Here is a 27,419-nt window from a genome sequence, read left to right as displayed (position 1 = left end):
ATTTGTGAGAATCTACTGAATCTACTGGTACCTTGTTTCCCATGTAACAATAAGAAATATACTCAAAACCTGGATTAATCTTTTTAGTCACATAGAACTACTATTATTCAGAACACTACTGTATATAAAATTTCCCCAAATAACAATAGCTAATTTAACAGGTTTCTGTAGTCATAGTATTTTTGAAATTAGAGTTTATAATTAAATTTACTTTATTATGATCACAGCCAATAATTTTGGCTGTGATCTGTTGAATATCATCTTTCCTTAGTGCAATTATTGTGAAATATGGAAAATGCTGGAAAACATGTTCAAAGTTTCTTATACATTATATATATATATATATATATATATATATATATATATATATATATATATATACACTCAACAAAAATATAAACGCAACACTTTTGGTTTTCCTCCCATTTTGTATGAGATGAACTCAAAGATCTAAAACTTTTTCCACATACACAATATCACCATTTCCCTCAAATATTGTTCACAAACCAGTCTAAATCTGTGATAGTGAGCACTTCTCCTTTGCTGAGATAATCCATCCCACCTCACAGGTGTGCCATACCAAGATGCTGATTAGACTCCATGATTAGTGCACAGGTGTGCCTTAGACTGCCCACAATAAAAGGCCACTCTGAAAGGTGCAGTTTTGTTTTATTGGGGGGGGATACCAGTCAGTATCTGGTGTGACCACCATTTGCCTCATGCAGTGCAACACATCTCCTTCGCATAGAGTTGATCAGGTTGTCAATTGTGGCCTGTGGAATGTTGGTCCACTCCTCTTCAATGGCTGTGCGAAGTTGCTGGATATTTCAGGAACTGGTACACGCTGTCGTATACGCCGGTCCAGAGCATCCCAAACATGCTCAATGGGTGACACGTCCGCTGAGTATGCCGGCCATGCAAGAACTGGAACATTTTCAGCTTCCAAGAATTGTGTACAGATCCTTGCAACATGGGGCCGTGCATTATCCTGCTGCAACATGAGGTGATGTTCTTGGATGTATGGCACAACAATGGGCCTCAGGATCTCGTCACGGTATCCTCTGTGCATTCAAAATGCCATCAATAAATGCACCTGTGTTCTTCATCCATAACGACGCTGCCCATACCATAACCCCACCGCCACCATGGGCCACTCGATCCACAACATTGACATCACAAAACCGCCTCACCCACATGACGCCACACCGCTGTCTGCCATCTGCCCTGGACAGTGTGAACCGGGATTCATCCGTGAAGAGAACACCTCTCCAACGTGCCAAAACGCCAGCGAATGTGAGCATTTGCCCACTCAAGTCGGTTACGACGACGAACTGGAGTCAGGTCGAGACCCCGATGAGGACAACGAGCATGCAGATGAGCTTCCCTCAGACGGTTTCTAACAGTTTGTGCAGAAATTCTTTGGTTATGCAAACCGATTGTTTCAGCAGCTGTCCGAGTGGCTGGTCTCAGACGATCTTGCAGGTGAACATGCTGGATGTGGAGGTCCTGGGCTGGTGTGGTTACACGTGGTCTGCGGTTGTGAGGCTGGTTGGATGTACTGCCAAATTCTCTGAAACGCCTTTGGAGACGCTTATGGTAGAGAAATGAACATTCAATACACGAGCAACAGCTCTGGTTGACATTCCTGCTGTCAGCATGCCAATTGAACGCTCCCTCAACATCTTGCGACATCTGTGACATTGTGCTGTGTGATAAAACTGCACCTTTCAGAGTGGCCTTTTATTGTGGGCAGTCTAAGGCACACCTGTGCACTAATCATGTGTCTAATCAGCATCTTGATATGGCACACCTGTGAGGTGGGATGGATTATCTCAGCAAAGGAGAAGTGCTCACTATCACAGATTTAGACTGGTTGTGAACAATATTGAGGGAATGGTGATATTGTGTATGTGGAAAAAGTTTAGATCTTTGAGTTCATCTCATACAAAATGGGAGCAAAACCAAAAGTGTTGCATTTATATTTTTGTTGAGTGTATATATATATATATATAATCAATTTGCAGTTCATAATTGGCAAATACCGGCATTGTGATGTAGTACTGCTTCCTTATTTGAGTAAAGTTACAATCTATGTATAATATTTATTTTTATAACTGACTAAGGACTAGCTTGGTGTTAGGTGCAATTTCAAGGTGAGTATGTGCCTCCATTGCGAGCAAGAGGATTTATAATGTGCTTAAAAATACATAATACATAAATGTGAACATAAATCCATACAAGCTAATCGCAGTCCGTTCACATTGTATTAACATCATGTTGCTCCCCCCTCCCCCCAACACACACACACACACACACACACACACACACACACACACACACACACACACACACACACACACACACACACACACACACGCACACACACACACACACACACACACACACACACAAACCACTTGACCACCACCCCTGCTAAATCTTGCTAGCATCACTGAACACAATTCTAAATGGCTAGCATTAGCATAAGGTGCTTCCATTGTGAACACTGGGTCTATAATTTGTAATGTAATGTATTTAGAGTTACAGTTTTCCTGACAAAAATCTTACTGCACATCTTCAGGCAATTTTATGTTGCCTAAACAAAATGACAATCTAAGGATGTGTGGTGAGTTTTTCAACAGACCAGTGTTGCCACAGTTACTTTGAAAAAGTAATCCAATTACTGATTACTCCTTGAAAAAGTAACTTAGTTACTTTACTGATTAGTCAATTGTAAAAGTAACTAAGTTAGATTACTAGTTACTTTTTTAGTTACTTTCCCCAGCTGTCGACAACAACCCACGTCAACATGACAATGATACCTGTTTTGCCAAAACTCACTTTATAGTCACCCTTTCTTGACTTCAATGAAAATAAATACTTGTTTATAAAAAGTAAAATAAAGACCTCTTTCTTGACCTCATATTTAACTGTTGACAGCACTGTAACAGTAAAACTTGTAATTTCTAACCTACATTGTTTATAAATGTAACTATTAAATTCTTTCTAACATTTTTCTAACATTTAAATTCTCTCTAAACATTTTACTTGTCAAAATTATTATTATTTTAAGTAGTATTAGTAGTTGTAGTAAAAAAAACAAAAAAACCGGCTTCAAAACCTTTAATCTAGGGGTGTTGTGGGGGGCACAACCCTGCCCCACGCCCCCATTCCATCTGGATTCGCCCCTGCTTTGGCGTTTGAGCACAAAGAATGGATAACATTTATTTATTCAGAAAACATGACCAGATTTACAGGTAAGAAAGTTTTATTGTGTTGTCACATCATGCGCGCCTCAGAAAGAGAGTTTAGGTGCATTTGAGTGGAAAATAGTGTTAGTTGTTGACGCGTCGCAGAGGATCAGCTATTTTTAACGAGCAAATACGGCTCAGCTCAGAATTCTAAATAAAGGAGAAAATAAAGCATAAAAATGTCTTTGTAAAGCTCAGTGCAGGTGTGCTGTTGTCACCGCGCTTTAAGAGGTGCGGACGAGTCGTGGCTGCTACAAACAAACCGCGGATGAAAAGCTCACAGCTCGCTTAAAGTGGGCAGTTCACTCGAACCCTGACCTGCCCACGGACCAAGTTTAATGCTGCTATCGACCCACAATGTAAAAATAATAGTAACGCACAGTGACTTGGAGAAGTAACTTTAATCTGATTACTGATTTGGAAAAATTAATGCGTTAGATTACTCGTTACTAAAAAAAGTGGTTGGATACGGCATCACTGCAACAGACTATCTAACACAGATATACAGGTTTGGAGAGTTCTACAACATCAGAAATAATTTCTTTTCAGCGGCTCCCATTTTTGCTCAGGGAAGCCAAAGCAGATCCTGCATGTTGAACTTCGTGAAGCAGCTCCAAATGTACCAGGAGACTGGAGCTTGGGCTTGAACCAAGGACCTTCTTGCTGCACTACCAGTGAAGCTTGAATCTATTTAGTTATTTAATTATTTAATCACTTTGAACACTTAATGCATTGAAATGTTACTTTCTATGCAATACAAAGTACAAATTACCATGAAAGCACACACACACACAAAAATCCAAACATAAATAAATCAGTTCCTCTGAAGAAAAGTTTCAAGTGTCAACAATAAACATCAATGACAAGCTGACATCAGCCAAGGACACACCCGCCAGGACTGACATCAGATAATAGCTTGCATGATCAAAAGCTGTAATTAGAGTGTGATGATGATTTCTTTTCTGAAAATGTTGTTAAATCCAAATACAGTGCATCCGGAAAGTACAGATGGTGTGCAGTGACGTCACATGCAACACGTGGTTTTGTTTTGTTAGCCATACTGGACGGCAAGCTCCATGTACACACACAGCAGGCCAATGCTGGATATAGATGGATGGCCAAGCTAATTTATCCAATATAGCTAAAGCACTTGATCCTGAACATCAGAAGAGAAAATACAGAGAATCAGTATGGATCCCTAAAATATTTTCCTCAGAAGTGCAACAGTTTTACCAAATTTGAGCAGAAGCTAATCAAGCAGTGTCCAGACATCTCAAGTAGTAAAACTTGCCTAAACCGTCATCATATAAATGGGATAGTCGCACTCACCAGACAAAAGCAAACGTCCCAATGTTTTTGTATGGTCTTCCATGCAATAAAAACCGTATATAATGGATTCTGTATAACGGATTTTCACTCACATGGACAAAACTCCTCCTAAGGCGCTTCTCCCCCAATTGCTCAGTTTAGCAAGGTCAAGGAGGAGTCCTGTTAGATCCAAACTTCTTCCATTTACAGATGATGGAGGCCACTGTGCTCATTGGGACTTTCAAAGCAGCAGAAACGTTCCTATACGATTCCCCAGATTTGTGCCTCGAGACAATCCTGTTTCGGAGGTCTACAGACAATTCCTTTGACTTTATGGCAAAGGCTGTCAATACTATATACCGTGGTGGGCACAGTTCCGATAATCCGATAATAGATAATTATCGAGGATAATGTTTTCATTATCGGATTATCTTTTTAGATAACTTTAAAAACCATTATCGGACTAATTATCTTCCTATACATTTTTGTCTGATAACCTTTAGACCGATAACATAGTAAACAAACATGAACAGTGACAAACATTTTTATAATCAGTTGAGCACCTACCTGTTAAACGTTTCCTAACAGATGCATAGTTCTACCCTCTGCAAACAAAAAAGAGCAGTTTCCAGAAAAAAACACTCTATCCTCTACAGGCAAAAGAGAACTGGTCTTACAAAAAAAAAAAAAAAAAAAATTCGTTTAACACCATACTGATACGCTGGCAATAATCACCCAAGTCATCCAGAGGCATACATTTTTAACTTATGGTTCAAATTTTAACCAAACTAATTTTGGACAAGCTATTTAAAATTATTGTCATGTCTGACGTTTTATGAAGTGAAAATATCAGATATATGTTTTAGTTTTAAAGTAATGTGCTAATTTTAAGGTTTTAGTGAGCACATGCTGTGCCCAGCAGTGCATTATGGGTGATAGGGTAATCTCAGTATGTTCACGACAGGACAAATGCATTTCAGACACTCTGTTCAGGCTCCACAGACAACAGCATTAAACTCTAGTGCCTAAAACTCTTGTGAATATATTCTCTGGGTTTATAGACGTTATTGTATTTGCATTTGTTAAATTCCACGCATCTTAAATGTAGCAGACATGGAGTATCTGGGATTTTGTTTTGGCAAGTTTTTCAGGCCTCTACTGCCATCTACTGGCCAGTAGTGTTCGCAGTATTCGCCCTAAGTGCTAAGCCTCTGAGCACCAGTAGATGGCAGTGTTCTATTTATTTGACCCCGGTTATATCAGATCAACTTCTATGTCAAATCAACTTTTTGGCTTTGCAAATGGCTTTTTTTTTTTTTTTTTTACAAATTAAGTTTAAAAACAAAACAAAACAAAAAACAAAAACAACAACAACAACAACAAACATTACAAGACAGCTCTGCCGTGTTTGCACAGGCACAGTGCGAGCGGTTGGACGCTTGTAGCTCCTCAGCAGCAGGATAACCTCACGACGGCCGACCAGAATAATATCAAACAGGTTTGATTTTCATTTGATCATACGGTCGGCGATCAGGAGGTGGTCGTGAGATGTTAAATGCAGCTTGTTACTCCATTCACACTACACGACGCAGGACGCGCGATTAACCTGAAACTTGGTCCAAACAATTCCTGCACGAATGAAAAATCATCTGAAAAATGGCCAAAACTCGCACAGTGTAAAGCACGTTTTACAACATCATCAAACGTGCGCATGGCACAATATAATAAAATGAGCACACATTCTCTCCATATGCAAAACATTTTGCGATGACACTTCCAGGGCTCCGTAAAAATGCCTGTTTTACAAATAAAAAATGGAATATTTTACAAAAGCACATTTATCTGTATAACACCAACACACGTCACATTAATGTGTTGGTTACATAATCAATGACTGAACCAATCAGTGTTTAGCAGAGGCACTTTTTACCCAGAATCCTTTGCAATCTGTCTGTGTTTGTTACAAAACCTCAGAATTAGTGCATTATTCAACATTAAAACATATGTTATTTTAACTTTGTACAAATGACAGAAATGACATTAAGGGAGTTATGCTATCGGTGTTAATGTTATTTATAAATCAAACCATAAGTCAGCATGACTTTATTTTCCAGACCTCCGCCTGACCAGAGCGTTGCAATTGATAAGAGTTGGCTTTTTGGCTGCTCTCAGGGTGCTACTGTGCTGGAAGTTGTGTAATAAACACGAGCTTCCAGCAGGGGCAGAATGTTCAAAGCCAAAAGTGTGGTCTTATTGTTTGGGTCTGTTGTTACTTTTAATATTACTAGAAGCTATTGTAGCATTTAAACTTAAATTCAGTTTATTTGTAGTTGCACATGTACCAGAGACAATATTGGAATTTATTTGTTATCTGTAACTCCCGATACATTTTTGGGTGGTTTATCATTTTATCTTTATCAAAGATAACTTTTCAGTTATCTGATTAGCTGTTATCGAAGTTAATTTTTTGGTTATCTGTGCCCACCACTGCTTATAGGAGGTCTGTTAGAAAACTATCGGACCTTTTTATTTTTTGAAAAACTATATGGATTTGAATCATGTGCGCTTGCATCAGCCAAGCTTGAACCTTCGTGCGCATGCATGAGTTTTTTCACGCCTGTCGGTTGCGTCATTCGCCTGTGAGCACGCTTTGAGTGAGCAGTGGTCCACCCCTCGTCGGATTTTTATTGTGAGGAAAATGTCTGAACGATTTGGAGCTTTGCTGCATCACATTTTTCCAGAAACTGTGAGAGACAGCCAGGTGGAAACCATTCGTAAGATTCAGACGGCTTTCAGGGACGATTCTATGGGGATCACACAGATTAAGGAGTGTTACAACCGGTTTAAAGACGGCGCACAATGGCGGAGGGCACGCCGCGATCGACAGGCTGAAACGACCAGATCATTTCCAAACTGAACGCTGTGTTGATCCGGGACGTCGTCTGACTACTTAAGAAATGGCAGAAGATGTGGACATACCACTTTTTCAGCACATTCCACTGTTACAGGAGTTTTTGTCATGAAAAGAGGAGCGGAGGAATTCGCCATGGAGCCGCTAATGGCGCGGGACAAAAGCACCTCCGTGTTGGTCTCACAGGACATGTTGTAACATGCTCAGCTCTTGAACCATTCGGAAGATTCAGACGGCTTTCGGTGGCTTTTCAGTCGTGTGACTATCCGAGAAATTGTGGACGAGCTGGACATGCCACAACATGTCCTGTGAGGCTTCATCACGGCGTTGCTTTTTGTCCCGCGCCATTAGCGGCTCCGTCCCGACGCGCAAATTCCTCCACACGTCTTTTCATGTCCACCTCTTCTGCCATTTCTGTAGTAGTCAGATGATGTCCCGGATCAACACAGCGTTCAGTTTAGAAATGATCTGGTCGTTTCAGCCTGTCGATCGCCGCTCAGAGCGCGGCGCGCCCTCCGCCATTGTGCGCGGTCTTTAAACCGGCTGTAACACTCTATGTGATCCCCATAGAATCGTCCCTGAAAGCCGCCTGAATCTTCCGAATGGTTTCCACCTGGCTGTCTCTCACAGTTTCTGGAAAAATTTGATGCAGCAAAGCTCCAAATCGTTCAGACATTTTCCTCACAATAAAAATCCGACGAGGGGGCTGGACCACTGCTCACTCAAAGCGTGCTCACAGGCGAATGACGCAACCGACAGGCGTGAAAAAACTCACATGCGCACGAAGGTTCAAGCTTGGCTGATGCAAGCACACATGATTCAAATCCATATGGTTTTTGCAAAAAAGGTCGGATAGTTTTCTAACAGACCTCGTTTACCTATGATTTTTTATTTTTAAAAAGTTGCAAAATTCGAAAAAAAAAATCACATTGTCATTATGGGATATTGTGTATAAAATTTTGAGGAAAAAAATTAATTTCATCCATTTTGGAATAAGGCTTTAACATAACAAAATGTGGAAAAAGTGAAGCGCTGTGAATACTTTCCAGATGGACTGTATATATACTAGATGTATTCGATCTTAGACAAGCTGATAGATGAAGTGGAGCACATAGCTGTGCAGGAAATCAAAGGCCAACAGAAGGCGGTGCTCTTCGAGCATCAAAGCTCATAGCAAAGCTGTCAAAAATGAAAGCAAATGTTTCAATGAATTCCTCTGGGTATAACAAAGGTAAAACGCCAGCAAATGCAAAGGTATTGATGTCTACCACTGAACCATTATAGTGAATCAAAAGGCACATAATCCTGCCAATGCTGCCAACAATCTGACATCGTGCATAGAATATATAATGCACATCTTAAATGGGTTCACACAGTGATGTGTTGACAGAATAAGGGTGGATTATGCTGGTTACTGGCTTTTAAAGCATGTTTATCCCCAAATTTCAACCACTGAATATAGTTATTGTCAGGTGAGGACTTCAGTCCATGCAAACGGGAATTAAACAATTGTAATCCAGCAGTGGCACATGCCAAATGCACAAATAAATATGCCACACTGCTGTTCAGGCAAAGAAATGTTAGTCACGCAGTAGAAAACTCTGTGACCTTTTGTGACTGCTGAAGCTGGCGTTGGTTAATGATGACACTCTGAGACAGTAAAGACAGAGTGTGCAGATTTTCCTTTAATTCTCTGCTGCTTTAAATGCAATCTTAAAATACATTTCTTTCTCTCATATAAATGTCAACAATATGGATTTTCCTGTGATTTCACTGATTAACTTTGAACAGGTGGGATGAGTTCATCAGTGAAATCACCTGCTGGAGTCATATACACTGGCTTGCAAAAGTATTCAGCCCCTTGGTATTTCACACATTTTAATTTGTTTATGGCATTTCAAGTACAAAAAATAAATCAGGCTTCTTAATATAAAAATTTCTAAAATTATCTTCCTTAGACTCAAACTGAAACTAAATCTCTACAACTTGATAGAAATGAATAAAAAATATAAAAGCCAAGATGATGGGTTGCATAAGTAATCAGCCTCTTTGGTATAATAGCTGTAAATAATCACTGAATAAGACATATTCAGTGACTTGGAAATGTTCATGTATTCATCCCCTGACTTATCTGAAGAAAACTGCCAATTTAAACTATTATTAAACTGACTGTCTATGACCATGAGTCATCTACAGAGGAACAGATGGTTCATGCTTGTATTTTCCACTCGATAAGAGGGATTCAATAAAATGCTGTGTTTTTTATGTGTAGTTTTTTTTTTTTTTTTTAAATACATTTATCTCCTTGTTGACTTCAGGCATTTTCCGCAACTTTTATAGGACAACAATGGTAGTGCAGTGGTAAAGTTTCTGGCTGGCAATCAGAGCTTTTGCAAACCGCAGGTTTAAATCCTGTGGGTGGCATGTATTTTTTATTTTTTTTCCACAGCAGCTGCGCAATGTGGTTACACATGCTCCAGCTGCTCACACTGTGTTCCCGCTGCAACGGTTTCGTGCAAGCTCGTGCACTAAACTGTTACAGCGGGATGATTCACGCCTGCCCGACCGCGTGTCCCTCCCAATGTCAGCTCAATGTTTTCGTGGTTCGCTCATACGAGCTGTTTCGCCGTGATTCGCCCTGATTTGTACTTATTCGTACTGTGTGTGAAGGGGCCCTGAGAAATTTTTAAATTGACAAGCCTGATTTATTTTGTATTTGAAATGCCATAACATAACTAATTCAAAGGCATGAAATACCAGTGGGCTGAATACTTTTGCAAGCCACTGTATACTTTATAGTCTTTATGCTATATATTCCAAATACTTTGGACACCACTGTTCTAGGCTGTATAGGGATCTGAGAAGCCAGGCTCTGATGGCCCTGAGGGTAGACAAGGAGGTGTTTGTTATCTGTGAGCAAATGACTCAGCATCTGTGATCTAATGACCCTTGGCCTGTTTACAGAGGAATCAAAGCACATACAGTAGTGTTCAGAATAATAGTAGTGCTATGTGACTAAAAAGATTAATCCAGGTTTTGAGTATATTTCTTATTGTTACATGGGAAACAAGATACCAGTAGATTCAGTAGAGTCTCACAAATCCAACAAGACCAAGCATTCATGATATGCACACTCTTAAGGCTATGAAATTGGGCTATTAGTAAAAAAAGTAGAAAAGGGGGTGCTCACAATAATAGTAGCATCTGCTGTTGACGCTACAAACTCAAAACTATTATGTGCAAACTGCTTTTTTAGCAATCCTGTGAATCACTAAACTAGTATTTAGTTGTGTAACCACAGTTTTTCATGATTTCTTCACATCTGCGAGGCATTAATTTTGTTGGATTGGAACCAAGACTTTGCTCGTTTACTAGTGTGCTTGTCTTGTTGAAACACCCATTTCAAGGGCATGTCCTCTTCAGCTTAAGGCAACATGACCTCTTCAAGTATTTTGACATATCCAAACTGATCCATGATACCTGGTATGCGATATATAGGCCCAACACCATAGTAGGAGAAACATGCCCATATCACGATGCTTGCACCACCCTGCTTCACTGTCTTCACTGTGAACTGTGGCTTGAATTCAGAGTTTGGGGGTCGTCTCACAAACTGTCTGCGGCCCTTGGACCCAAAAAGAACAATTTTACTCTCATCAGTCCACAAAATATTCCTCCATTTCTCTTTAGGCCAGCTGATGTGTTCTTTGGCAAATGTAACCTCTTCTGCACGTCTTTTATTTAACAGAGGGACTTTGCAGGGATTCTTGCAAATAAATTAGCTTCACACGTGTCTTCTAACTGTCACAGCACTTTCAGGTAACTCTAGACTGTCTTTGATCATCCTGGAGCTGATCAATGGGTGAGCCTTTGCCATTCTGGTTATTCTTCTATCCATTTTGATGGTTGTTTTCCGTGTTCTTCCACGCGTCTGTTTTTTTTTTGTCCATTTTACAGCACTGGAGATCATTGTAGATGAACAGCCTATAATTTTCTGCAACTGCGTATAAGTTTCCCCTCTCCAATCAACTTTTTAATCAAACTACGCTGTTCTTCTGAACAATGTCTTGAATGCTCCATTTTCCTCAGGCTTTCAAAGAGAAAAGCATGTTCAACAGGTGCTGGCTTCATCCTTAAATAGGAGACACCTGATTCATACCTGTTTGTTCCACAAAACTGATGAACTCACTGACCGAATGCCACACTACTATTATTGTGAACTCCCCCTTTTCTGCTTTTTTTTTTTTTACCAATAGCCCAATTTCATAGCCTTAAGAGTGTGCATATCATGAATGCTTGGTCTTGTTGGATTTGTGAGAATCTACTGAATCTACTGGTACCTTGTTTCCCATGTAACAATAAGAAATATACTCAAAACCTGGATTAATCTTTTTAGTCACATAGCACTTCTATTATTCTGAACACTACTGTAGTTCCTCCAAATCTACAACTTGGTGGGTGACAGCTCCGTCTTGACAGATGTCCCCGCTCTTCTGTCCCATTGGTCCTGCTTCTTTGTGCAGTTGGCTGTTCCTCCTGCTGGGTGGGATGTTAGACATCTCCAGTACCATGGTTTCCTCTAGAGCTTTCACCAGCAGCAGTATTGGCACTGAATTCCTCCAGGCAGGTGGAGATGCTGTTATCCTGGCATTGCAAACAATAAGTATGTACTTGGTTTCAGTGCAGAAGGTTCCTGGTTCAAGCCCCACCCCTGCCTGTCACATTCCTCCATGTAATGTAGAGTCACCCAACTTGGTATGTGTATTAGTTTAGGTGACCTCAAGTAGCCTATTGATTTTGGAGTCAAAAGGTCAAAGTCACTGAACTGGACTTTGTAAAAGCCTTCTGCAGAAAATTTCCACTTATCAATGGTAAGCATATGAATGTTTGCCCACGGCAACATGGGTTAGTGCAGACTATGCACTTATACCACATTAGACATTATACTTCAACTCTTATTCTGATGTGTCCTCTCAACTAACCTCCTTCAAGAGTTCCCTGCTCTGTGAATAGTTGTCTTTGTCTGAAAATATTTTGGACAATTCTTCATATCGCTTCACTGCCTCCCTGTTGAGAGAGAGAGGGAAGAAACGGTGTTATTTACAGAGCAGTTCATGAAATTATTAATTTCCTTAATACTATTTGCACAACACTGACCAATGTAAAAATAACTGTAGAAAAAAATGTTAAAATCATACACCGAAAAGGAATAATATAGACACTTGGAATGAATATGGGCTGTCTGGAAGGAGGACACTGGTTAAAAAACAAAACAAAACGTATTTCCTCATTTTAGGGAGGTAATTGTTGCTTTCATAATACATAAAGGATAACAGGTAATATTAATAATATAATATGTAAAAGTGTGTAATGTGTAAGTGTAATGTGTTTTTCGAACCAATACCCATCATCCAGGAGCCAGTTTGACTGGTGTAATATTATTTCTGGCTGTGTTTGTGCAGGTGTTCCATATTCATACTTACACCTGTGTTTAATGAGCCAAAACATTTCACACATCATCATAAAGATCTATCAATGTGAAAATAAGACTTGGTTATCTCTCAGGTGTCAGAGCACTTGACACAGCTGTAATTCCACAGTTACCAGCAGAGGTCAGTAAAAGTCAGTAAGACGTTGAGTATTCAACACTCAAAATCCATCTAAAGCTGACAGACATCCAACCACAGACCTGTCAGTGTCCTGCCAGGTCCGCCTCAGACGATGGATAGGGTTACTCTGCAGGGCAGACACGATGGCATACAGAGACGAGAAGTTCTTCCTGGCCCGACACTCCTGGTGATATCACACACACGGACACAGGCCCACATGAACACAATTTGGATACACATGATCCATTCACACTTTAAATATGAATAACTGGGGAGATGATCAGAATGGTGTTACATTACATTGTTGGCCTGACATGCTGAATTATGTATATTGCCAAAGAGGTTTGATCCAAAAGAAACCTGCGGTCATCTTACAACCGCACTCTGGCACCGAAGCTTACACATCTCTCTGTGTGTGTGTGTGTGTGTGTGTGTGAGCACGTCCTGTCTTTGCTCCTTGATGTGTAATATTTAAAAGAAGCTGACTGTAAGCACACCTACCCACAGATCACTAACATTAACTATGAAATACCAACATATTTAATTAGATTCAAATCCTTAAAGTGATACAACCATAGCAAATTACAGGTACACTATGTACTGTTTTTGTAAAGTATACTGTTTCTTCTTCCTTCTAAAAGTACTACAAGATGGTTCTTGAACTATAAAATGTGTTGATTTTTTTTCATGGCAAACTTAGGCCCCATAAAAAATATTAGTTTATCATCCTTGATATCAGAAAAAAGTGGTGAGATTTTTTTTTCTTTCTTAGAAACAGGTGCATACAACGTCATTTCAAACCTGAAAATTACACATACAGCACCTGCATACCAAATGAGGAACTGAAAATATTAGATATTTTTTAAAATAAATCTTGTTTCCATGTTGAATACAGTCGGTGTACTGCACACTGTGTGTGAGTGACACGTAGACACTGACTGTTGTCATCAATGACCGTCTTTGGTCAAAGCACACTCACCACCAGCTGTACTGCCATCAATGACATTCAGCAAAATAAAAAATAAAAAATAAATTGATGCAGGCCAATTTCAGCATGTGGGTGGGGATGATAAACATTTTTTTTATGGCGCATTACAGACCATGTTAAACAAGAATAAATACCGTATTTTCCGGACTATAAGTCGCACTTTTTTACATGTTTTGGCCGGGGGTGCGACCTATACTCCGGTGCGACTTATAAATGAAAAATATACCGGTAGGATCTCAATTAATTTACTGTAACAAAACAATTTTATGTGACAGAGTCGATCTATGTTTTAAAATGGCCACCAGAAAAGGAAATGCAATGCATCATGGACACTGTAGCATGGCGGCCGTCCTATAAGTCACGCTGGTCGCGATAACCAATCAGAGAACAGAACGTTGGACGCGTATTCCTCACCTCACCCACAGCGTGTGAAGCTGACGAATACGGTGCTTGCTGTTATTCCGGCATGGCGAACAAAACAGCTTCAACCCTTGGATATCAGTGTGAGCAGAGTGTTTAAGTTGACGCTGAGAGCTGCGTGGGAGCACCGGGTGAGCGACGGCGGAGGATTAGTGTGTGCACTTGGAAGGAGCTGGCGTCGAAGATTGTGAATAGCGTTTGAAGCAGACGAACATGGTGTTTATTCCGGGACGGCTAACAAAACAGCTTCAACCCTTGGATATCAGTGTGAGCAGAGTTGACGCTGAGAGCTGCATGGGAGCACTGAGCGACGGCAGAGGATTAGCATCTGCACTTGGAAGGAGCTGGATCGACAACGCTGGGTGTTCATGAGCTGCGCAGGTAGGCGCTGCATGGTTCGGCTCGCAATGTGGTCCGCAAAATGCAAACATATCTGTAGGTAAAATGGAGCTCACGAGAGGGCACTCAAGGCTTGTGTGACTGTTCCTGCGACTTCTGACTACCATAGAAAAATAAAAATTTCAACGTTACTGATAACTTAACAAGACAACGGAGAAGGCCCGAAAAAATGCCACCAAAAGAAAATCATACTCTGCAGATTGTAAGTTACGACTGGTGAAACATGCATCTGAAACGGTAGCCGTCACAATATTATCATCTGAACTTTTCATGTTAAGTTAACATACCTGTATGTCCATGGGACTTATAGTCCAGTGCAACTTATTTATGGTTATTTTTCTTTATAATGATAAGTGGCTGGTGCGACTTATACTCCGGTGCGACTTATTTATGGTTTATTTTTCTTTATAATGGATAAAGTGGCTGGTGCGACTTATACTCCGGTGCGACTTATAGTCCGGAAAATACGGTATGTTTTGTGTTTGTTTCCCCATATTAAGCATCCACCCAAATCTCAATGAACAACAACAACAAGTATACTAAAAGAGAAATTCAATTGATTTAAAAATTGAGAAAACTGGGCCAATTTATTTATTTATTAAATATTAGCCTAATTTTGTGTTACCTATTATGTTATATCTGCTTACACACATGTGCAATTGATTACTGCTAAACACACCCAAGGATGCATGATTCTCATGAGTGGTAAATGGACTGCATTTATATAGCGCTTTTCATTCTGCATCAGATGCTCAAAGCACTGTACAATTATGCCTCACATTCACCCATTCAAAGAAACATACACCGATGTCAGAGTGCTGCCATGCAATGCGCTCACTGCACACCGGGAGCAACTTGGGGATTAAGGACCTTGCCCAAGGGCCCATAGTGATTTTCCGGTCAGGCTGGGGTTTGAACCGAGAATGGTCTCAAGCCAAATGCTTAACCACGAGACCATGACCTCCCCTGACATGATTCTTTTTGTGCATTCACAAATAACAACTTCGAAAATGTCTCAGTTAACATCTCAAAACTGTCTTCTGATGAATAGTATGATCCTTTCATGGATTTCATGTTGCGAAGGAGGCTTCCGCTCAGAGGACGGTCGATGCCGATTACTGAATACTGTACTCGAGCTTCCACTTTCACCTATTTTTAGACAATATTACCCAGATCTGCACCAATTAAATCAGATTATTCATATTTTGTGGATCAAGTGCTTACCATGCTCTTCAATGATCTTTTACCAATAATAACACCTGATGAGGCTCTGATTGATTAACAAATTTTGTTTGGCACCAAAATCATTGAGAGTAGTTTCATAAATCTTTATATCAGTTCAGAACAAATTGGATCCCCCCCCCATCTATCCTGTCTTAAAAGTTTAAATGAAGGAGAACATGGACCCTTACAACTGGATCCAACATTTTGTTTTTGGGGATGCGAGTCCAGATGTTTCCATATGTGCTACTGACCTCTGCTACGCTGATCCATTTCTCCAGAAGTCGTGCTCTCTGCTGGCTGCGCAGCTTTGTGGGCCAAAGACATGATGCTACAACCACACTGGCCAGCTTGTTAAACTGGCGTATGGTGGCCCGGACAGACCAGCAAACACCTTCTTTCCCTTTCTTATCCCTCTGAGACCAGAATGAGCCGAGACAGTGGTACGGGACCAGGCGTACAAACAGTTCCTGATAGGGACATGATTCAAATATTAGGCTCTTTTGTCTTGTATACTTACTATTACTCAGTGTTCATTTCAGTTGTACTTCAGCACAACACATCGTAACAGCAGTACTGTGGTTTCTTCTTCCCTCGTGTCTCTACACCATTTCACCTGTTCAGCACATTTTTTATGGCCTCTCATTTTCATTTCCATTTGAAGCTGAAGAGCAACAATGTTTAGTGCAAACTAATTAAATTTGAGCAAGATATATCACCACTGTGGTTATAGTTCATCTACTTGATGTTTAATTTCAACAACTAATAATTGTGTTTATGCAGATAACTGCAAACATGTCATTATATTTACTGGCCACAGAATACATTTTATTTGCTCAAAGATATATGTGCATGTAGATGTAGGAATAAATGTCTTGGGCATATGTGCTGTCATAATTATTTATTTATTTATCTCAGGCAAACAAATGAATTAAATTTTAGGAACAAAATATATGTCATGTGCATGCAATAGCATTTTGAGTGCTATAGAGCTGTTTTCTATTTTTCCACTCTCTCTATGGCCACTTCGGGGCTCTGTGGGTGTAGACACCTTCATGTAACATACATTCTTTTAAGGGGCCTCATGTATCAACGTTGCGCACTTGTGGCGTAAATTTACGGTGTAAACTTGAAGTACACCAAAGTTGCCGTGACATGTATCAAGCAGTGCGCACCTGCCCATTTCCAGCGTACGCCTGATGTGACCTTGATAAATGCGGCGGGTGAAAACAATCGTAATTATAATAAACACGCCCATAAATATGCAGACTCCGCTTCAGACACACCCTCATTTTACGACATGGAAGCCAGGAAGACGGCAAAGAAAAAGAACTCCACCAATCACGACGCGTGCCAATAGAGCGTCAAAAGCGGCCGTCGTATTAATTGTTTTGTAGTATAATCAAAAAAGTGTTACAGTGGTCCCTCATTTATCGCGGGAGTTACGTTCTAAAAATAGCTGTAATACGTGAAATCCACGAATTAGTCAGCATTATTTTTTATAATTATTATAGACTTTTTAAAGCTGTAAAACCCCTGTAAAACCACTTTATACATGTTTCTCAATCAGGCATGAACATTTTCTCATTTTTCTCTCGTGTGTAAACACTCTCAAAGTTCAAACCTCAGTAGAAAAATGAGACCAACCTGTTTTCAGGCCCAAACATTTGTTTGAGAAATAAAAATAGAACGTTTTGCTATAAATAATTATGATGGCTTTTAGAACTAACAAATTTAATTTAATGATCAACGTACGAGGTTGGACACATATGAAATTATTAATAGTGACTGATCAGTATTTCACAGTTCGTCTGATCGCGCCTCTTCATCCTGGCGCCGCGCGCGAGCGTCTTTTTCCAGCTCGCTGCAGGTGTCGTTTTCCGAGTGAAGAACACAGTTATGGGTAGTTGTTGGCGCTCTTTTTTCTTCTGGGTGAGAAGATTCTTATAAACAGACACGCAGACCACAATGCACTGTAAAAAAAAAAGGCATGCAAAATTGGACTAAAAACTCCGCGAAACACCACATCAAGTTCAGCTCAGCACTGCTCTGGCTCCAGGCTCAAAGTCTGGAGAAAAAGGCGTGCAGCACTTTCTTTGCAGTCTGCGCTGTGGCCACGGATCGTGCCAACAATCCCACAAAAGCGGGATTTGTATTAATTATTATGTAGTATGATCAAGAAAGTGTTATTTATTTAACATATGCATTGATTTGTATGATGGCACTGTTTATCATGTTGATCATTTTCAATTTTATGTGGATTCCAGTGCTGGTTCATTTTGGCGTATAATTTACACCACCTCTCGACCTGGTGTATATTTTCAGTGCAGCGTACACCAACGACCACATTGATACATGCCAAGTAGCGCAGCCATTTTGGCGTACACCCCATATACGCTCAAATATCGCCGTACGCACGTTGATACATGAGGCCCAATGTGTGCATTTGTTTTTCCCTTTCTTTCATGTGCTCTCGCTTGGGGTTTCACCAATGGACACATGCATATCCAAGTCCCACAAATTCTTTTTGGAAATCTGGTAGAATTAAGCATTTTGCACACTGGCAATGCTATGCACTCAGTGCCCTAAATGTAAAATGCATTTTTACAACAACAACAACAAAAAAAAATCAGTGAGCTGCCCTAGAGCTTAGACATGTATGTACATCATTTAAGAGAGGATAACTCAACTGTTCTAGACAAAAATGGCCCCAATGAACAACTTGGGATATGTGCCAAAATCTCTATCTGGGATGACCAGCCAGAAAATGACCACACCCTTTTAAAAATGACCACGCCCTTTTTCATCTCAAGTGTTACTTCAAAGACAGTAGCCCAACAACCAGCCCGGCTATGAATTGGGCCGGATACTGGCCTCCATCTTGGAGTGAGAATTCCCACTCCTAAACGACCAATAGGAGAGCAGCGTTAGCGCAACACCAAAGTGAAGCTGACATCAGCGGCTCGGCCGCCAACCAATCACAGGCGAGGAGAGAGAGGCCAGTATCTGGCCCAATTCAGGGCAGGTTGTGGGGCTACAAAGACAGCAGTATTTTCAGGTAGCTGGGATCTGTTTCTGCAAATACTGCAAATGTAAAGGAGGTGATTGTTGTAAAGGAGGTAAATGTAAAGGAGGTGATTGTAGAAACGCTAACACTGAATGAGCATAATCTTCATATCTGGATTTTGTTGTGTTTACGTGTTTGAAAAAGAAACACTAATATGGTTTTATAATATACAAATAATGAATGTTTATGAGTTATGAGTTCAATTTTGCAAATATTTCATGAGGTAAAACCTGAATATCTAATTCAGCTTTCACCGAATTAAATATGTGTTTCATTTAAAGAATGTAAAAACATTCATTATTTGTTTTATATAACGGCTAAAATAGATCCTTGTCATTTGATATTTTATTAATTTAGAAACAACAGAAAATGGACTTACATTTTTGTTTTCCACTGCTGCTAAAGTCCAACAAAAACTGGTGATGCTGTGCACTAACTTCGTACTTCAAAAAAAAAAAAAAAAAAAAGACTCAGCGTAGTTCCTCAGTCCAGTGAAAAATCACGTCAGCTTTAGTTATAGAAAAAGTTTTGTTTATAATTTTCACATGAAATAAATATTCCATTGATAACAGTATGACTGAAAATAAAATTTCATTATATTTGGGAAATGTTTAGCCATTTTCTCTTAAAATATCAAACTTGAAATTTTACACTTTTCTTTGACCCTCCCAAACATGTGTTGGTCATTCTGAACATACTGAATACCTTGTAAAATCTATAGTTGCTGTATTTTAAGTAACACTTGGGACGAAAAAGAGAGTGGTCATTTTCAGGCTGTTCGTCCCAGATAGAGATTTTGGCACATATCCCAAGTTGTTCGTTGGGATCATATTAGTCCGGAACAGTTGAGTTATCCTCTCCTAAATGATGAACACACATGTCATATTCAGTGTGTCAGCAATGAAATACAAACTGTGTATGGAATCTGCAGATATTTATTTTTTAAACAGATTTACAGATACTAGCAAACTTAATTTTCAGACAGTCTTAATATTTCATCAGGTGAAACTTTAAGGTGTACTCACCGTCTCTATCTTCGTGAGTTGCTCTGCAATGATGGCAGCAGGGAATTCCATAATGCCGGTTGGTTGAAAGTTGGAGGAGTCAGCAGGAGAGCAGGTGAGACCAGTCTTATCTGCAAACAGAGAAACTCTTCTGTTAAATGTAGGACGTGTGTTTTTTTGGCTGCACTGTGTGACTCAGGTGCTTCTTTGTATTAGGGCTGCAACAAACAATTATTGGATCATCGATGAATCTGATGGGGTTTCAACACGATTAATCGATTAATCGGATTAGTGGGGAATTTTAAAAAATGTGCCAGGGAAACAATTTTCCTCTCCTTCCATCTCTTTATTTAACAACAGAACATTATCCAAAAACTTAAAATACTTGAAAATCAACAAATCGTCAAATGTTCCTTGGCTGTTGAAATATAAAATAATAAAGAATAAAACAGTTTATAATAAAGAACAAAAATAATTATTTCAAATGGCATTGCTTTATCAAAGTGCTGAGTTGCCATAAAACAACACTGAAACATATGTTGTAAAATATATGGTGAAAAAAGAGGTATTTTTGTTGTTGCAAATGAGCAATTAGCATAACCAGTTAACCATAAAACCTAAATCAAAAACTGTAGCCTGACTCATTATATGTGCAACATTCTCTGGATAACTTGTAAACTATGTGGTCATTTCACAATGACACATGTGACTCATGTCTTTCTCTAAAATTGTATTGTAGCATAATTAGTTCTTATTACTATTATTACTGTTGCTATTATTATTAATATATAAATAAAAATAAATAAATAAATATTATAATTTGTAATACATTTGACTTTTATGACAACAAACGCTGAGCCATTAATTATTATATAGAAAACAAATACACAAACATGCTGAAATGCCAGCAGCTTAATGCTAACTTTAACACTGAAAACGCCATAGACATGCTAATGCGATAGCATCAGCATTAGCATAAAATACATCTATCAACTGTTTCAGAAGACCATAACAGGTCAGTTTAACATAAAAAAGGTAAATATTCCTCACAGACATATGCTCTTTGGGGTTTTAGTGGGGGAAAAATTAACATAAAGCGAAATAAAACAAATAAAATCAACTTCCATTATATGGAAGAAACGAAACATTTGCAGTAAAACAAAGTTATTTAGCAACTAATCGATGACTAAATTAGTTGACAACTATTTTAATAATCGATTTTAATTGATTAACTCAATTAGTTGTTTCAGCTCTACTTTGTATTCAGTACAACAGTAAAAGTTTAAGAGTAAAGGTGAAATTTTCAGCAACTTTAAAAGAAACCTCCACTGTAGATTCTCCTGAGTTCAGAAGAAGAATTAGAATCTGGTTTAAAATATTCTTCTCATAGACTTTGTTTGAACTGATTAAACAACGGAAGAGATAAAGAGCCCAACATTTAGTTTTTTAACCACGCTCCTCAATGCCCCCTGTGTGATTTAGGCTGCTAAAATGGTGAAAATTCACACCTGTTCCAACACTGACCTGTGCAGGCATCAGAGAGCAGGGATTTCTCACTGAGCTCCTCGGCTATCCTGAGGAAACGAGCACAGAGGTCGGCTGCGGAGGAGGTGTCCTGTGGGAGAAGTGGGGAGAGCCGCAGCAGGCGTGAGGGCTCACCCAGACTCTTAAAGTCCTCGGGATACTCTGACAGCCACGTGCTGAACACCGTGCACACCGCTCTGCAGACAGAAGGGTGCAGGAGATGCAACATGATTTCATTATTTCTCCCCATGCATGCAAATCCCTGTTCACTAGGTAACAAGAAAAAACACTGAACATAGATTAAAGTCACTGATTTTGAGATTTTGCTGGATGATATTCCAAACTTTGTGAGGAACAAAGATGCATTTAAGCTTAGCTTAATTTTTCTTGCATATTTGTTTTAGTTTTGACCTCCAGATGGCCCTGAGATGTGACGATGAAAGGTTTCTTCACAACACTGTCAACAGAGCACAGACATTTCATAAACTTATGACTTCTATGACAAAAGAATAATCACCAGATATTTTACTCAGAACCAAAGTAGAGAGCATGCATCTGTTTCTAGTTTAAATCCCCTGGTAGCTGCACCGCTGCAGAATGCCAAAAGTAGGCAAAGAAGAAATTGCACATTGGAATTGATTGAATATATTGATATTTTCCAACACATCTTAGAAGTTGCCAAGAAATTCTGCTCTCAAGGAATTTACACAAGAAAAGCAGCTTAGAGCTGATCTATAATTTATTGGAAGGAAAGGCTAAATGCTGTGTTCAATTACAGTTTTCCTGTACTGCTAAAACACTGAACCCCATTCTCTGAACTAATAGTCAGTGGCCTGAACCCACTTTATCGATCATTCTTTTGACAACGAATAACCCATTTCCCCAATTAAACACAATTTGTAGATTTTATTTACCCTTTTTACAAAACTCTAAATGCTTTCTCACTCACTGAATTGCATTGTGTACTGTGATGCAATTCAAGGATTCTGACCCTGAGCAATCCCCATCTAGTAAAAATGTAATAAATATAATAATAGAAAGTCCAGAAAAACCAAACCAACCAAAAGCATATAAAATACATGAAAAATCTAATAAGATACTATAATAACTAAAAGCATCACCGTAAAAGTAAACAAGTACAACCCCAATTCCAATGAAGTTGGGACGTTGTGTAAAATGCAAATAAAAACAGAATATAATATTTATCAAATCCTCTTCAGCATATATTGAATTGAATACACAACAAAGACAAGATATTTAATGTTCAAACTGATAAAATTTATTGGTTTTGTGTAATATTTGCTAATTGTGAAATAGATGCCTGCAACATGTTCAAAAAAGCTGGGACAGTGGTATGTTTACCACTGTGTTACATCACCTTTCCTTCTAACAACACTCAGTAAGCATTTGGGAACTGAGGACACTCATGACTGGGTATAAAGGAGCATCCCCAAAAGTCTCAGCTGTTCACAAGCAAAGATGAGGTGAGGATCACCACTTTGTGAACAACTGCATGAAAAAAATAGTCCATCGGTTTAATGCCGCGTTCACACCAGGAGCAACCTGATGCCACAAATTTGCGTCGGTTGCGTGGCAATGGACACGCCACCATTGCCCGGTGTGTCGCCCCGGTGCGTCATCAAATAGGAGGAGCTTCCATTCCGCTCGCCAGCTCCGGTTGTTAGTCAAGTTAACATAACGGACCTTGATCACACGGAGCGAGTTGTTGTGGAAAGCTGACAAACATCATGAGATGTTCCCAATTCGGGGAGTATCATTATTTGCTGCAGGAGCTGTGTCTGGATGACGGCCGCTTTCAGCGGTCCTTCCGCCTCTGCAGGACCCAGTTTGAGGACCTCCTGTCCCATTCACACGTGCACATGTAAACAATAAAAAAAAAAACTCTGCTTCCCCTGCTGTGGTGCTGCTGCTCGCTCCAAAAACTCTGTCATAATTGTGTTTAGAAACCAGTCACCATTTGTTTTATTATACATCTGTGTACTTAATTAATACAATAATCTTCACCGACGATTCGCTCGAGCGCGCACGTAAAGAAAAAAAAAAAACCTCCTCTCCTGCTGCTGCTCACTCCAAAAACTCTGTCATAACTGTGAAATAAAGGACAAAAGGGACATAAGTCCTGCTCACAGGCTGCTACCAGAGACAGGACATGTTCACTTCTTCAGTCAAACTCCAGACATCTCCACGACACTACATATTCAGTCCCTGATTGGTCATCGCAGCGCAACAAGATGAAAATTTCCGATTTTTCAACTTGGGGAGGAGGGCAACGTAAAGTGACGCGACGCAATATCGCGCCACAAACGCGGCAATCGCTCAAAATCGCTTCACTCGCGTCGCTTCATTTGCATCCATCTCGTCACGCTGCGCGGCTTGGCGCCAAAACGCGTCCTTACCTACCATGCAAAGTGAAAGCCATACATCAACAACATCCAGAAACACCGCCACCTTCTCTGGGCCCAAGTTCATTTGAAATGGAGAGACGCAAAATGGAAAAGTGTGCTGTGGTGTGATGAGTCCAAATTGTTTTTGGAAATCATGGACGCCGTGTCCTCTGGACAAAAGAGGAAAAAGAACATCCAGATTGTTACCAGCACAAAGTTCAAAAGCCAGCATCTGTGATGGTATGGGGGTGTATTAGTGCCCATGACATGGGCAACTTACACATCTGTGATGGTATGGGGGTGTGTTAGTGCCCATGACATGGGCAACTTACACATCTGTGATGACACCATCAATGCTGAAAGGTACATCCAGGTTTTGGAGCAACACATGCTGCCATCCAAGCAACGTCTTTTTCAGGGACGTCCCTGCTTATTTCAGCAAGACAATGCCAAACCACATTCTGCACGTGTTACAACAGCGTGGCTTCGTAGTAAAAGTGCGGGTACTAGACTGGCCTGCCTGGAGTCCAGACCTGTCACCCATTTAAAATGTGTGGCGCATTATGAAGCGCAAAATATGACAACGGAGACCCCGAACTGTTGAACAACTGAAGTCGTACATCAAGCAAGAATGGGAAAGAATTCCACCTACAAAGCTTCAACAATTAGTGTCCTCAGTTCTCAAACACTTATTAATTTAGATAATTTTTAGATAGTCTTTATTGTCATTGTTACTTTTTTACAAAGTCACAACGAAATTGAAAGTGCTTCGGCTCGTGAGTTAAGAGCAATAAATAGTTTAAGAACATAAAAAAGAATGAAACATATTACACTGGCTATGAACAGGAATAAAACATCTAAAAGAATAAATCATATATTGCGCTGTTTATGGACAGGAATGGTACGGTCACAGGTTGCACTGGGTGAAAAAGACTGCCACCAGATGTATTGCATACTGAACATACTACTTCACCTTGAAGAATTAAGTGCCATGATTGCTTTTGGATAGAAACTATTTTTTAGATGGTTTGTTCTGGTTTGTAATATTTTGTATCTCCTGCCTGATGGCATGAGCTGAAACTGACAATGTCCAGGATGTGAGACGTCCTTTGAAATATCTATTGCCTTCTTGCGGCATCTGGACCTGTAAATGTCTTCCAGTGTGGGGAGGGGGCAGCCTATGATCTTCTCTGCTGCCCTAACAACCATATGTAGCACCTTCTTCTCTGAGGATGTGCAGCTGTCGTACCAAACATACAGTCCATATGTGAGCACACTCTCTATGGAGCAGTGATAGAAGGCGAGAAGCAGATTCTGAGAAAGACTGCTCCTCCTGAGAATTCTCAGTAAGTACAGCCTCTGCTGCACCTTCTTCAGCAGCTCCTTGGTGTTGGCGCGCCATGTCAGGCTGTTCTCTAGCTCAATGCTGAGAAACCTGAACACCGGCACCCGCTCCACACAGACCCCCCCAATAAAGAGTGGTTGAATGTCAGACTTGTTGCTTCTAAAGTCAACAAGAAGCTCCTTTGTTTTTTTAGTGTTAAGGAGCAGGTTGTTGACTGAACACCACTCTGCCAGCGCTTCACCTCGTCTCTGTAGGCTAGCTCACCTATGTCATCTGAGATGAGTCCGACTACTGTCGTGTCATCTGCGAACTTTATTATCTTTTTACTAGGATGGGTAGGGACACAGTCATAGGTGTAAAGAGTGTAGAGGAGCGGGCTAAGCACACAGCCCTGTGGTGAGCCGGTGCTAAGACTAAGAGCAGTGGAGATGTTGGAACCCAGCCTGACCCTCTGGGAGCGGTCTGTCAAAAAGTCCAATATCCAGCTGCAGGTGAGTCGAGGGAGTCCAAGGTCTGCCAGCTTGGACACCAGACGTTGTGGAAGGATGGTGTTAAACGCCGAGCTGAAATCCACAAAGAGCATTCTAGCGTAGCTCCCTAGTTGTTCCAGGTGGGTCAGCGCGGCGTGAAGTGCTGTGGAGACAGCATCCTCTGTAGATCTCTTTGCTTTATAAGCAAATTGAAAAGGGTCCAGATCCGCTGGCAGGCAGGAGATGATATGACTCCGCACCAGTTTCTCAAAGCACTTCATGATGATTGGTGTTAGTGCCACTGGGTGGTAGTCATTCAGGGTGGTAATGCAAGGTTTCTTTGGTAATGGGACAATGATAGAGGACTTTAAGCAGGGGGGGACAGTAGCCTGTGACAGGGACTGATTGAAAATCCTGGTAAAGATTCCAGCCAGTTGGTCCACACAATCTTTCAGCACCCGACCTGCCACTCCGTCAGGTCCTGCAGCTTTCCTCGGGTTCACCATTCTCATCACCCGCCTCACCTCACACTCTTCTACCATGAGTGTGTGACTGCTGTGAGCAGGCGGCTGAGATGGAGCTGATGTAGGTGTCACCTCAAAGCGGGCAAAGAAGATATTGTGCTCCTCTGCCAGAGAAGATTCACTCGCGGCGGCCATGGAGTTGCTAAGTTTGTAGCTGGTGATGTGCTGGACACCCCGCCACACCTGTCTGGTATCATTGCTCCTGATATAGTCCTCCATCTTCCTTCTATATGCTGCCTTGGCCTTGCAGATACCTCTTTTCAGATTAGCTCTGGCGGTGCTGTAAAGTGCCACCTCCCCAGACCTAAAGGCTGTGTTCCTGGCTGTCAACAGGCTCTGCACCTCCTTCGTCATCCAGGGCTTTCTGTTGGGATAAATCCTTATACGTCTGTCCCTGGTGACGCTGTCCGTGCAGAACCTGATGTAGTCCAGAACCACTGTAGTGTGGTTCTCCAGGTCCTGGTGGTCGAAAACCTCCCAGTCAGTTCTTTGGAAGCAGTCTTGCAGCTGGTAGGAGGCATCCTCAGGCCAAGTTGTAATAGTCTGGGTCGTGGGCAGAGCTTGTTCCCGTAGGGGTGTGTATGCAGGGATAAGTAGCAGGGATGCATGATCAGATTGCCCAAGATGGGCTAATGATTTAGCCCTGTAAGACTGTCTGATGTTTGTATACAGTTTGTCCAATATATTTTCTCCTCTGGTTTTACACTTAATGTGCTGATGGAATTTGGGGAGAACTGCTTTAAGATCTGCATGATTAAAGTCCCCAGAAATGATATGAGCAGCCTCAGGGTATCTGTTCTGTTTGTCGCTAATGCTGCCGTGCAAATGCCCCAGAGCCGAGTTAGCATTAGCATCGGGTGCTATATACACAGCAGTAAGCAGCATGGCATTTAACTCCCACGGGAGGTAGAAGGGTCTGCATTTAATTGTCATGAACTAGACGTCTGGAGAGCAATGTCTAGCGACTACTGTG

At 40.6% G+C, this 27,419-nt stretch overlaps 1 protein-coding gene across 1 annotated transcript in view; it reads right to left on the bottom strand.

Moving 5' to 3' along the window:
* The window catches only part of rgl2 (ral guanine nucleotide dissociation stimulator-like 2), a 170,086-nt gene that overhangs the window by 31,599 nt on the left and 111,068 nt on the right, over positions 1-27,419 (bottom strand). Inside the window, exons 8-13 of the mRNA XM_034174274.1 lie at positions 25,901-25,903; positions 21,703-21,897; positions 20,200-20,309; positions 16,362-16,577; positions 13,160-13,263; positions 12,453-12,537 (exon numbers count right to left, since the gene is read on the bottom strand). Of these exons, the coding sequence (XP_034030165.1) occupies positions 12,453-12,537; positions 13,160-13,263; positions 16,362-16,577; positions 20,200-20,309; positions 21,703-21,897; positions 25,901-25,903 (713 nt within the window). The remainder of the gene's footprint in view (positions 1-12,452; positions 12,538-13,159; positions 13,264-16,361; positions 16,578-20,199; positions 20,310-21,702; positions 21,898-25,900; positions 25,904-27,419) is intronic.

Source organism: Thalassophryne amazonica, chromosome 7 (genome assembly GCF_902500255.1).
Source record: "Thalassophryne amazonica chromosome 7, fThaAma1.1, whole genome shotgun sequence".
NCBI classification, from domain to species: domain Eukaryota; kingdom Metazoa; phylum Chordata; class Actinopteri; order Batrachoidiformes; family Batrachoididae; genus Thalassophryne; species Thalassophryne amazonica.
Note: the sequence above shows the minus strand (reverse complement) of the source record. Positions and strands in the feature narration are given on the sequence as shown.